The 14,369-nt window shown below is 41.2% G+C and overlaps 1 protein-coding gene across 1 annotated transcript in view; it reads right to left on the bottom strand.

The window, feature by feature from the left end:
* Positions 1 to 14,369, bottom strand: part of IMPG1 (interphotoreceptor matrix proteoglycan 1) — a 1,759,499-nt gene that overhangs the window by 927,414 nt on the left and 817,716 nt on the right. Inside the window, exons 7-8 of the mRNA XM_078648092.1 lie at positions 10,903 to 11,052; positions 6,343 to 6,401 (exon numbers count right to left, since the gene is read on the bottom strand). Of these exons, the coding sequence (XP_078504218.1) occupies positions 6,343 to 6,401; positions 10,903 to 11,052 (209 nt within the window). The remainder of the gene's footprint in view (positions 1 to 6,342; positions 6,402 to 10,902; positions 11,053 to 14,369) is intronic.

The following is a 14,369-nucleotide window of genomic DNA, read 5'->3' on the forward strand; positions in this document are numbered from 1 at the left end:
CTGCAGATTCTTCTAATTCGGAGCATTTCCCCAAAGGGAATGCTCCGAATTAGATGTGCTGGGTGATGACTATTGGAGTGTAAGATGGTATTCCCAGCACTCGGCTTCCTGTACAATCTGGTATTGAGGCTATTGCCCTCTACAAAAACCTCCACATCCAAGAAACAAATGGACTCAGAGTTAAAGTTTGCTGTGAAAATCAGATTAACGGTGTTTAAATTAATCAAATCCACAAAACTCCTGGCCTCTGCCTCACCTCCCCTCCAAATCAAGAACACATCATCAATGTAGCGTAAGTACAAAACAATATTGTGAAGAAAATAATCATGGTGTTGACCGACAAGGACCTGTTCCTCCCACAGCCCAACGTGGAGACACGCATAGCTGGGAGAGAAACAGGCCCCCATCGCCACACCTCTGACTTGATGGTAGACTACGCCATTGAAAATGAAAAAGTTTTGTTCTAAGCACATTTTGGTCATGTCGACCAGCATTCTGTTATGTGCTGTCGGGAGAGGTAAGTCTTTGTTCAGGTAGTAGTCTAAGGCCCTGAGTCCATCCTCATGTTTAATTGAGGTGTAGAGGGATGAAACATCCAAAGTTACAAGTATCATGTTGTCCTCCCAAATAAACTGTTCAATTTTTGCAAGAAAATCAAAAGAGTCCTTGACATACGATGGGAGATTACTTACATGACCTTGCAAAAAAAGTCGATGTACTTAGACACGTTCTCCAGAGAGCTGTCAATGGCCGAAATGATCGGACGGCCTGGTGGTATTAAAGGGTCTTTATGAATCTTAGGGAGCAGATACCACGAGGGAATAACCGGATAATCCTTCTTTAGGTATTGAAATTCCTCATGTGTAAGTAACCCCGCACTTCTCCACACTAGTAGTTTTTGACGTTGTTCGATCCATGTGTTTTTGATAATCTGAATGTTACTTCTACGGTAGCAGGAAATATCGTTGAGTTGTGCATCCGCCTCTTGTAAATACAGGGCCCTGGGCCACAGGACAACGTTGCCGCCCTTGTCGGCCTGCTTCACAATTACATCATTATTTTTTCTAAGTTTCACCACTAATTGATTGTAGCAATGATTTTGTTTTGAAATGTGAAACTTTTTCCTGTTGGTTGCACAATACAAGTGTTTGATGTCGCGGACCACACTCTCCTGGAACGTATCTAGATTATCATGAACCATGATTGGTTGAAAGGTGGATTTCGGTTTGAAGGGGGTTACTCGTTGTTCGTTTGGTTCAAGAGGAACATCACTCAAATTTCCCTGATTCTGTAGATCCCAAATTTCATTAAAATTGGCTTGACTCTGACTGCTGGAAAAAGTGGGACTAGATGGATTTGTTGGTTCATTGATCTTTTTTGGATGTAGCTCAAAGAATTTCTTAAGCTTGAGCTTACGTGTGAACCTATAGATATCCATGCGGGTATCAGCATAATTCATATTGCATGGAGGGCAATACGAGAGTCCCAAATTTAAAACAGCAATTTCAGCAGAGGTAAGTATGGCATTCGAAAGATTGACTACTGATTTTGTTTCTGCTTTCGCGCCTTCCGTTGGTTGCGCCAGCGTCCCGTTTTGCCCGGATTGTCGTTTGAATTGCCGGGCCCTACATTTGCGACGCTGCCAGCGTTTGTTGTTTGCCCGCTGTTTTTTTGTTGTTGTTGAGTGATGTGATCAGTAATGTCAAATGAGATGTCATCAGTGATGTCATCAGTGATGTCATTTGAGATGTCATCAGTGATGTCATCAGTGATGTCATTTGAGATGTCATCAGTGATGTCATCAGTGATGTCATTTGAGATGTCATCAGTGATGTCATCAGTGATGTCATTTGAGATGTCATCAGTGATGTCATCAGTGATGTCACTGACCATGTCATGAATGATGTAATATGTGACATCATCAGCAGTGGATTGCGGGTGCGTGATATATAGTTAGTACAACTAACTATATATGGAATTTCATTGGTTTTGTGTGAGTAAAATAAGGTTTTTTAAATGCTAATTCCTAACTATATATGGTCTATAACCTATGGTTTTTTCAGTGAATTTTCAAGGTTTTTTAAATGCTAATTCCTAACTATATATGGTTTATAACCTATGGTTTTTTCAGTGAATATATATATATATACATATATATATATATATATATATATATAATTAATTCAAATGGATTTAATTATGTGTTAATAAAAATGTGTTACATTATTTTTTTATTTAAAAAAGGTTCTTAAATAGGCTAAAATAAAATCTTATTGTTATTTTTAGATAACATTGAATTATATTTGTTTATATGTTTAGCTGTATCACATATTGCAATTTCATTTAATAATATTTCCTATGGCATTGTATTTTAAGTCATTACTGCCATTATTTTCCACAGTTGCTGATGTTAGCCAGCTCTGAATGGTAGTAATTTACTACTGTTTTGAGTAATGTTTGGATGGCAGTAACTTTAGAAGTGCAGTTGATAAATAGTAACGGGCTCACTCTTTGGTTGATGGATACATGCCCCTCGGTAAACCCCTCCATAACCCTCCCAATATCCCACCTTAAAACCTCCCATTCAGAAGTATTGCACATTACTTCTAAACATACTACAAAATGCAGTTTGTGAATCGACCTGAGAGAGTTCTAACATTTTGGGTATTCAGCGTCAGTTGTAACACCTTTGTCACCATATCATCATTTCATAAATTACAGCAGATTGAACCAATTGACAGTAGTGCATGAAGTGTGAGAAACTGGGCAAGTAAAGACATTTCTTGTCCACGAAAATAAGTTATTATATTTAAAATGTCTCTGATTCTACTTCCCTAACACAAAGATGAAGGTCCAGACAGTCTGTGCTGCTGTAACATTTCTGTGATTAATGGTTGTGGCCCACTGTGGGCTCACCCATTATTGCCTTGTGGGTCAAACTGCCCCCTCCTCCTCTGAGTTGGTCACAGGTGAGGTTGAACCTGTCGACCTGGAGTGCCTTGGACGCTGTGGTTGAGCTGGATTCACAGTTTCAGGTACGACCACTAAAAATATACTAGGAGATAAGACTATCTACTTTGATTGTCATTTGACCAAACTACGAGATACTGCACATTGTCTCTGCAGAGTTACTGTTTCGTTGTTATCACTCAGTTTTCTTCATGTAAGTCCTTTTTCAGTGTTTATCTCTACGAACCTAAAAAAAGGCGATCAGGCTTTGGCAAGAGTAATACTGTAACTGCATTCTACTGCTTCTGGGTTCTCATGTTCTGGGATATTCGATATCCTCTGTCAAGTAGTTACAAATGCTGTTCAAGCTTTAGATTCTAGTCCCCTAATTTATCACTGATTTGAGTATGCAATGCTTATTTATTGTGTATTGTGTACATATTTCTTTCTGATTTAAATGTTTACTACATATTTATATACTTCGAAGTATTATTAAAGTAGTGTGAACTTACAAAAAAACCAACCAAGGCTAAATATTCACATTTTGTTGCAACTGTGATAATTTTGTCATACTGTACGCTGACTCAAACCCATATATCCATCCTTGAGCTCAACCCGGACATATTCATTCACATCCAAGCAGTCTAAGCAGTCTAAGCAGTAAGCCAAGAAGGCGTGTGGAGCCATCTTCCTGTCGCAGTACATGAACCAAATGTCATGGCAAACTGACGAGATCAACCTTGTCACTTACAATGGTAGAGTGTCACACCTTCAAGGATCGAAGAAAATTTCGAATGCTTATAGAGCATTTTCTCAACAACACTGAAATTATGCAGACTTAGGGTGCCGACAAATAGACCAAACCAGGAAAATACATGAATACCATACATTTCAATACACAGGCTATGAAACTAGGTGTGATTTAAACCCTGATGTACTTATAAGTGGTTCAGAAATTGTGAGTATAAATTGCGCACCCACTTTTGGCGACCTGAAGTTCATTGTCTGATTCTATCTATGAACCAATAGGTAACATTATAAAATGCCTATTCGGATAGGTTCGCAAAATGACCTTCCTCATGAATATTAATTAGGCAGTTCGCTATTTTGACCCCTCCACCTCCTCCCGTGATTGGTTATTAACACGGAGATGGCGGCTGTAAGGAACAGTTGTTCCCCGTCCCAGTGCATTCCAAAATAGTGAGGTTCCTCGCTTAAAGAAATGTTTCCCATTAGGGGAGGAGTCTGAGGAACATGTAGTGGACCTAGGAACACTCACTGCTGCCCCGAGGTTAGCTACCTGTTTACATCAAAGATATCCAACTGCCTCTGTGAGTGAGCCCTGTCTATGATGTTTTCTATGACGCAAACATGCAATTTAAACGTGACTTGAAAACGTAAGTAGGTTTGTCTATGTTAGAGAGGACGCAACGCATGATGCCTTCACAAGCATCATTTAAGAAGCGCACGTGTGCTAGTGCTGACACCTCTACTTGGAATGATTGACCCTTGATATGAGACAAACACACACTTCTTTCATTCGAGAATCATCTAAAAAGTCACATTGTGTTCCTCTCCTTGAAGTAAGACTCAAGCTCCCCCCCAAAGTCTGTGCTTTTAGTTTTAGCGTCCATATGTGTATCCAACCACCTTGTTAGTATCTAGCTTATTCTAAAAGCTGCTACTCCTCATTTCTATTTTGTCACTGACTAGTACTATTATTGACTGGTGCAGAGTATTTTCGAATAAGTTCAAAAATTCTTCTATGTAAGGCACAGTAATTCTCGCTGTTGCGCAGGTGTGCTATATAAAACAGTTACATAAAGAGAATAAATGAGACGGCAAGTCTCTACTTTCTTCTAGTAGCGACTAACTTTTTTTAAACTCGGCCTTCCTGCTGCTCAAAGCTGATACAGAAGTCAGTTGCTTTCCATTTGTGCAGAATTGGCTGCGCAGATTTTATTACTAAAGGCTGTGGTAGAGGGGTGAAGCAGTACTAAAGAACCTATTTGTGAATGATGTCTCAGTGGGTTTTAACATCTAATCAGACACCACCAAACAAAAAGCTTCAGAGAATCACTACCGATGGCGAATGCTGGCGATGCAAGATTGGAAAAAGAGATGCTTTTTGCTTCATAGATTGTCCCCTTTATTACTTTGATTGACGGGCATGGCACGCTCACAGGGTATTGAATGTACTAAACCTACTTTAATGAGTGCTCAGAAAGGAAAATTCACTGTTCAAGGACGGCATATAGTCCTGCCCAGCTTGTAGTTGATGATTGGAATGGCATGGATGACACACCAACAGCCGGGCCCGTGGAGGGAGTTTCGTGGGGCAGAAAGGCGGGGCGGGGGAGGGACAGGGAGTGGGGTGCTAAACACCGGAACATGAATAATGTGAGGTAAGTAAACAATTTAATGAATAAAACGAATTTCGTAGCGCGCCCTGTATCTCAAAATGCGATACAGGGCGCGCTACGAAATTCGTTTTATTCATTAAATTGTTTACTTACCTCACATTATCCATATTCCGGTGTTCAGCACCCCCCACCCTGCCCCTCCCCGCCCCGCCTTTCTGCCCCACAGAACTCCCTCCACTGGCCGCGGCTGCACACCAAGACAATCATGGGCTCCTTGCGGTAATCACCATGGCAGTCAGACAAATGACAATAAGATACAGAATTATAGATCGGTAACAGTGAATTACAGGGATGTTTTACACCGCGGGGTTTTGAATGACATCACTGATACAACAAGAGCGAAGCTCGAGTTGTCTAGGCTATGTTGTTTGGACTTATAAAGCCAAACAATAGCCTAAGGGTGTCAAGGCACTATGATGTGACTTTGAAATCCCAAGGTGAAAAACATCCCCAGTACTCACTTTGTACCCGTCTATAATGTTATGTTATGTGTGGCCTCCAAAATCATCTGCCCCTGCTTTCAACTACTGCGCAGGGGCAGAGCATAATGGGAGAGATATACATATTTGCTCTTTCTTCCATGATTCAAATGTGAAAAATAAATATCTCGTGTCTTTGATCATCCTTAACCCAAACCCACCTTCCCTGCCTTCCTTTCCCTACCTGCTGCTGTGCTTTCTGCTTTCAGTCATAGCTGGCATGCAGATCTGCACTGACAGGCTCACAGACAGCTCTGTCACCTGGCCTGGAAGGCCTTTATGGCATCAATATGACTTTCAGAAACTGAAATAAACAATAGAGGCTCTATCATATATAACAATGTAGTATAACATTACATAAATATCATACCACAAAATAGGTGAAATGTTTGCATCAGTGGAAGGTCCCATTCAGTTATGCCAGCCCCAATAACATTGTAAACGAGTCGCTCATAAAAAAGCTCAACATGGAACTTAAAGTTGTTACTTACCTAAACCTCAGCACTCTGATTTCTTTGAATCCTGGCAGTTTCTGAAAAACCTTCTGCATCTAAACATAGAAAAACATCTTGAAATGTGCACACATTAAAATAGACACCATGCTTATAAATGTTTTATTTCATGTTATGTATTTAATTCAGTGACATGAATACCAAGTTAGGGCCTCATTTAGAGTATGGTGGGAGGCCTGTTGGCCAGCCAGCTCGTCAGAGGCTGTAGCGGACAAGTGCAAGCCATATGTAAGCTCCCCTCCGGAGAGGTGAGGATCCTTCTGACTTCAGCTGAGCCATGGCAGCTGCCCCATTGAAGGCACTGAAGCTTTGCCGATTGCGCTCCATATTTGTTGCACCTGCTCTGCAAATGTTTTTGTTTTCAGTAACAAACTTCCAAATGAAAAACAACAAATCAATGTTGTTGCTGTTATGAGAGTGTTCTACCTGTGTATGGAGAGCATTTATTTTGTATCGAATTTGGACTCCAAACCTGGCCCTGCCTGTGTCCAACAGGATTATTGCATGTCAGACCAGCCACCCTAAATAGGGTGTGTGTTCTGATGTGCATTGAAGGAGGTCCATGTGAAAGGTAAGGTTTTGATCGAAGGTTTGCACTGAGGGAGTCAGCTGAGTCTCATTCAGCAGGTAGAAAAGTTGCGCTTTGCCCTCTTCTAAATGGGGATGGGGTGAACTGTGAGTCCGATGGTTATTATTAGCAGATGCCCACATCCACCAAATCTTAAATGGCTCCCTTAGTACCATTAACTTATGTGGGATATATATTTATTTTCATCTATTTTTAATGCATTGGGAATGTAGCAGATATTGTTAATTTAAAACAGAAATATGCAAACATGTATTGTGAATAATAATCGTCAGTGATGCAAGAGGGTACACTTTAAGGGATCTTTTTCACTTTTGGGTTTGCTGCTGTATCATATACTTAGGAATCACTAAATTTCTTAAGCACCACTTTTTCTTTTGGTAATAAATGGACATTACCTCCTGGTCACTTCCTTGTCCTAGGCCTTACATCACGAGTAAAATCAGCACTTTCAAGACAGACACCCTGCTGCCTAACAAAGAAACACGTTTAAACACCTTCCTCTCCAGGTGCTCCCAGAAGGACTTTCTCTACTCAGAATCCTTCAGTTGTGCCTGTCTCCTATTTGAGGCAGTCACAGTGCACCTGGTTGACTTTCTCTCGACTCAGCCGATTTCTTTCTGTCAAGTAGATCAGTCTAAAAGTGAACTTACTGAGAAAAAATAAACTTGTAGCAGCTTCAAGATACAATTCAAAGTTATTCTTGCCAAACTTAGACTAGCATTAGTGGCCTTCTAACATCTAACAAGCCTAGCCTGTGCAGAATGCAGATATGTGAGCATAGCTTGCCTTCCAGTTGAAAACAGACTATCTTGACAACTTTTCAAGCTGCAGTCTTTGGCTTCAGGGGATTAGTGTGCTTTAAAAACATATCTTGAGACTCATTCCGAATGTTAAGCTCTAATTTCTTAAGCATGAAAAGAACAAAATACATTATTAATCCAGAAACTTTCCCTCTTATATGCAAATACCCCTCCCTGCTTTTCTTTAACTAAGAGGCAGCCGGCAAACTTAGATGATGATCCTGTCAAAATGCAGTAGTGTTCGTCATAAAAGCTGTGGCTATGCAAAAAAAATTTACAAAAAAACTGCAAAGAAAGTTTATGCAGATATATTCTCATTTATCTTTGTTTTAGAAGCATTAATCAGCCCTGTCAATATTCCCTTTGCGGTTTCGGCGGGAACATTCACTTCTGATTCAGGTTTAAGAAAGGCCGGCCTAGCACGAAGATGCTTGGGAGGAATCGACGCCGGCTTGTGGTTGACTTTACCACAGGGGTCTCCTGGGGACGCTGCTCTGTATCATGCAAAACATGAAAGTGCTAATTAAACCGCGCTTCCTCCTTCTCAGCGGTACTAATAAGCAAGCCTCTGAGGCGGCTGTGTGGGAGAGGGAGGCCCTCGCAACAAAGAAGCCCGCGAGACCGCGGATGCGGATGCTGCTCACACACGGGCAACTGCAGCTAATTCCACCTTAACACTTGTGTTACATTGTTCATTAAATTCGGCCTTGAAATTGAATTACTGTGTAAAACACTTAGCAATTAATTTGTGATTTACACTCCACATGGCTTTCCTCATGCAGGTCTAAATGTGTGCGGGCTATTTGTTATCTACAGTTGTGCTGATGAAAGGATTTCAGGAATTCCTGTTTATCCAGGGAGAGAGCAGCGGATGCGACTGGAACAGTAAAGCCTGCTGCAGATGTCTGTGGGATCTTCTCAGTTTGGGATGCCAGGCTACCTGTTGTTTTGCACACACTGTGCATGATGGTGACTCGCATATGACTTTGCAGCACCCAAAAAGGGAGGTTTCAGGATCCTTGGTCTCAGTAACAGGGTGACTGAGTGAGAGTTTTTTTGTGATGTATGAAGTACCAAGGAAGGCATCTCATCAGGCCAGGCTGTGAAAGAATGCACCCGGTGCCCTTGTCAATTGAGGAAAATTGGGTGCATTCATCACCAGAACAAGGTTTGAGGTCATCCTAATAAGTCACTAATATAGACGAGCAGATGTTAACCTATGCACTGTGTTCCACTGCATGCATACAGAAATGCACATAGGAAGGCAGCCACTGTCAACATCCTCACCACTGGATCGCGATTTACAAAACTATGTAAATAAAAATGAAGACAGTAAATTGTGATTGGTTTTGCATAACATTTTCCACATCTTTTCACATGAAGTCGCATGCTCAGTCTCTCAATCTGTGGCGACACTACAACATTTTTCTTTAATAATAAATATTAGTGTGGTTAGCTTGCTATTCCCATTTTCAACTCTACTAAGTAAGTTCTCTGCTTGAACACAGTGGCCATGACCCCAGACGTTTTAGAAACCCTGCTGTATGCAGCTAAATCTGTCTTGATCAATATCTGGGCAATTGTGAAATTGTCAGCAGCCCTGTCATTGATTAGAAATGACGCAGGCATATGAGTGGTCTCAAAGATCTGAGAATTAGGTTTAAAATGTTGACTTTGGAAGGAACGTCTGCATCCTGATAGGAATTAATATTTCTAATCAGACTTAGAAATCGGGCTTCTACCCCTTTTCTACCATTCCCCCAAATAAGAATATATCCTTAGAGCTCCTCATTCACAATAACATTACCAGCCATGGTGGCACCATGCCTCCTCCACTTCAAAAAACAACTTAGGACCATACTTTAAACTACATCTCATTGGTAAGCAACCCCGTATATGGTGTACTCATCCGATGAGCAGTGCTTAATTTGAGCAGGTGGGGTCCACTGGCATTCATTTGTGGGAACAGGCGCTTATTTATCCTCATCTGACAATTTCTGAGAGAAAGGGAGGGAAAATATTCACAAAGAGGAAAGAATGACAAAAAAGAAAGATGGAAACAAAGTCAGAAGGGAGAAAGAAGGGAACCTACAGGAGTGAGATAAAAGGGCAAGGAGTGTCTGATGGTTGATTCACGAAGTATGCGGTAAATTCCAGACTAGGCAGCCATGGTATTTGGCATGTCTACCTCTAATAGCACCAGTCTCTGGCCTGAGCTTTGAGCACTAGCGCTTATCATTTTATAAATCAAGCACTGCTGAAGAGGCCCTGCACCTTCTACTTTCTCCCCTCCCTCTGTCATGCAGAACCCCCACTGGGCTAATCACGCCCCCTCTGCTGTTACATTTCCTATTTCAACCTATTTCCTTCTGTCTGCACTACCTCTGTTTACATCCTCATATATTGTTTGCCGAACCCACACTGGGCACCCTTCCATTCCTTTCTTCACTTCTACTACGTGCTATGATAGGTTACCCTTGGTGCCTGTCCCACCGTGCTTGTCTTTCATCCTCCTTTTTCACCCTCATTTTATCCCCATTTGCTTACCCACCCATTGTACTCAACTGCTCCCTGAGCATATTTTTCCTTGCTGCTAGGTTCATGCTATAAAAGTCACTGTACATACATATATATACATATAAATAGCCACCAGCTAGGAAGGAATAAAAAATTACTGTCTTTGAACTACATAGATAATGGGAAAAAATACATTTGAAGGACGTCTTCTGCAATCGATCCTAGTGGTGTGCAGCCATTATTGCTTCCATCTGCTGTCACTCACTGGCATCATATCTACGATTATGAGTTCTCATTAAAAATTACTTAAAATTAAAATGAAAAAAAAAAGACTCATGGAGAGAGATATGGAAAAAGGGCTAACTATAATGAATTCGCAGAAATATGCCGGAAAAGATAGAAATAATAGGTACGTCTGCAAGAAAGAGATGTACAAACGAAGATTGTCCAACCGAGGCAAAATGAGAGGAAGAAAGATAAAAAGAGAGTGGGATAGATAGGGAGATATGGAACAAAGATAGAGACAGGAGAAAGCGTGAGAGAGTGAGAGAAGAGAAACAGAAATAAAGTCTGGGAGCCGTGCTTTCCTACTATGACGCCATGGAAAGTCATAGGTGTATTCCACTGCCTTACCTTGAGTTGAAAGTCGGCTGCCAGTTCCTGGTAGGGCACTGAACTCGGATCATTGAGCTCTGCCGTGAACTTCTGATTAGTGAGTGTGACACTGAACTCCACCATTTGCTCCGTGGGCTGTTCTGGGACTGTGTTAGTGACCTCCAACTCCTGCAATATATATGAGAAGGGTGAGTGAATAAACAAAAAGAGTCTTTAATAACAGTTCCACATAATAAGCTGTCAGAGGCCCTGACAGCTAGCTGTTCCACAACTGAATCTCTTTAAAATATGATCCACAGTTTTAGAGCTGAATGCTGGCCTATGGCCAGGACAACCTCCTGGGTGACATTTTCGAGCACAAACTCAAGATGCCAGGAAAGTTCCTGGAAGCAATGAAAAGTTGGACAAAAGGACCTTTCTCACCCCTCACCCGCCCGCACTAACTATGGCATTCCTAGTATGTGCGGGATGAGGCACAGTGGCTAAAATGTCTTTCTTGCTGTTTATTCCATTTGTTGACATTTCGAGTTTACACCGGAACTAAATAAAATTGACCTAGCCAGCACTGACTAGCTCCACAATAAGGCTGCTTGAAAAGTTTGGTTTACTTAACAGCAAAGGAATGCCTAAACACCTAACGAATACACTAACACATTCTCACACTTGTGAGTCCTTAAAGAAAGCAAAGATTTAGATTCATATGTATCAAGCACAAACGCGTTCGCAAACGCCGAAATTCACAGAATTTCGGCGTTTGCGATCGCATTTTTGCTAAATGAATGTATGATGCAAATCTGCATGCAAAATAAGGAATCGCAAAATTTGCGATTCCTTATTTTGCGATTGCATTTAAGGAATCTCAAATTTTGCGATTCCTTAAATATAATGTAAGAAGCACCAAAAAAGTGCAATTTCTCCTTAAGGAATCGCAAATTACCACCAACTTCAAGTTGGTGGTAATTAGCGATTTCTTTGAAAAATTCACTTTTTTGCATTTTTTTAAAGTGCCATGTGATGCACATAGGGCATGTATGTGTGCCACATGTGCACCCATGCTTATTTCAGGGGTGCAGCAGGGTGTCCTTTTAACACCCTTGCACCCTTGAAATTGCATTCTCAATTTGCGATTCGCTAATTGCTAATCATAAATTGAGAATGTCTTCCCATTTATTCCTATGGGCTTCTAGGCCCATAGGAATGAATGGGAAGGTATTCCTTAATTGCGAATTGCAATTTGAGATTCGCAATTAGGGAATATGTAGGATTCGCAAAATGTATTGCAAATCCTACATACATAGCATTTTGAGATTCTCAAATAGCGATTCGCAAAAATCGCTAGGTGAGAATCGCAAAATGACTTTTTGATACATATGGCCCTTTGGTAGAACATCAGCAACTTTCGCTACTGCCTTACAATTAAAAAAGACAATCAGTACGAATAGCAGATGTATTTTCAAATGTCTATCTTGTTTAGGATGCAAAACGCTAATCCTAAGTACATGCAGATGTTGTAGCCCCAGCTCTGTTGTCATAGGTGAAAGCCAAACATGTGTATATGGCTAGTGACCGCGGTGTTGAACTGCTTATGATACTGATGAAACACTGGTTCCAATTCACAGATACATTTTCTCTCACAAAACAGTGTTATAAGAGCAATTTGCTAGATTTACAACTGCCGTGAATTCACAAAAGATGACCTTGCAACATAATAAATTACAGGCCATATGTATGAAACTTAGGTTTTGAGATTCTCAAATAGCGTTTTTTAGAGAATCGCTATTTGAGAATTGCAAAATGCTATGTATGTAGGATTTGCAAATAAATTTGCGAATCCTACATATTCCTTAATTGTGAATTGCAAATTAAGATTCGGAATTAAGGAATACCTCCCCATTCATTCCTATGGGCCTAGAGACCCGTAGGAATGAATGGGAAGACATTCTCAATTTGCGATTCTCAATTAGAGAATCGCAAATTGAGAATGCAATTTCAAGGGTGCCAGGGTGTCAAAAGGACACCCTGTTGCACCCCATAAATGTGCATGTGTGCACATGTGGCACACATACATGCCCCAAGGGCATGTATGTGCTCCACATGGCACATTGAAAATGCAAAAAAGTGCATTTTTCTAAGAAATCGCAAATTACCACCAACTTGAAGTTGGTGGTAATTTGCGATTCCTTGAGGCCAAATTGCACTTTTTCTGTGCTTCTTACATTGCATTTAAGGAATAGCAATTTACGATTCCTTAAATGCAATCCCAAAATAAGGAATCACAAATTTTGCAATTCCTAATTTTGCAAGGCAGTTTTGCTTTCATACATACCATTCAGCCTAATTGCTATTGCAAACGCCTAAATTCTGCGAATTTTGGCATTTGCGATTGCAATTTGGAATGACACATATGGCCCATAGCTCCTCCTGTGTAATCGCAATATATTAAACCAGAGAAAATCCCATGCAGAGTTTCAAGATGTGGTTAGCCTTGAGAGCGTATAAACGTCCACAAACAGAGGTTCAGTTTGTGGTCATCCACACACTTCTCTGAGCAATTTCTACTCTGGAAATAGTCCAAGATTTACCCCAGTCAAACGCTGTAATAAATACTTTCCACAATGGGGAGGGGAATGGAAAGTGCCCAAAATATGCAGCGTGTAGGAGAAGGGATTTAATCAGAGGAGTACATATTATCTCAGCAAATTGAAAAAAAAGACATTCGAAAACATGCAATTGCTCACTGACATTGTCTTTTTCCGATGCTGGATTTTACTATAGAATTAGGTAGACCTGGCATCATTGGCGTGGGTTTCCCCAGTATTTTTGCCTTGTGTTTCTATGATTGGCATATTAGATTTAATAGTCAGTCCACTGTGTGTGCCCAGGGCCTGTAAAGCAAATGCGGCTAGTGGGCTGCAGCACTGATTGTGCCACCCACATAAGCAGCCTGTAAATGTAACTGAGGTCTGTCAATGCAGAGCTTGTGTGCAGTCTGGTCTGATACAGCAATGTCGACTTGGCAAGTGCACCCACTTGCCAGGTTCTAACCTTCCCTTTTTGAGCATGTTAGTCTCTCCTACGGTAGGCCCAAGGTACCCCTGTGGGCAGGGTGCAGTGTATGTGAAAGGCAGGACATAACCTGGTGTTTGTGGCATGTCCTGATAGTGAAATACTGCCAATTTTGTTTTTCAATATTGCAAGGCTACCTGTTCCCGTAGGATAGAAGGGAGAGTTTGCTTAAAACATTTTCAGCAAAAGGGGACATGGCCTTGGACCACCTCTCTGCAAGGCATCTCCCTGGTGCTTACTAGAGGTACCTGGTGGGCTAGGTGACCCCCAGGGACCCTCAGGATTCAAGGGGACTTAATCCCCCAACTTAAAACGGCGCTCAGCGAGACCTCTGGTGTGCACACGTTGGGTACGCGTATCCTACCATGTATGCTGCGCGTATCTAAGCCAGAAAAAGAAAAATATTTTTCAGATATCTA

This window comes from Lissotriton helveticus, chromosome 6 (genome assembly GCF_964261635.1).
Source record: "Lissotriton helveticus chromosome 6, aLisHel1.1, whole genome shotgun sequence".
NCBI classification, from domain to species: domain Eukaryota; kingdom Metazoa; phylum Chordata; class Amphibia; order Caudata; family Salamandridae; genus Lissotriton; species Lissotriton helveticus.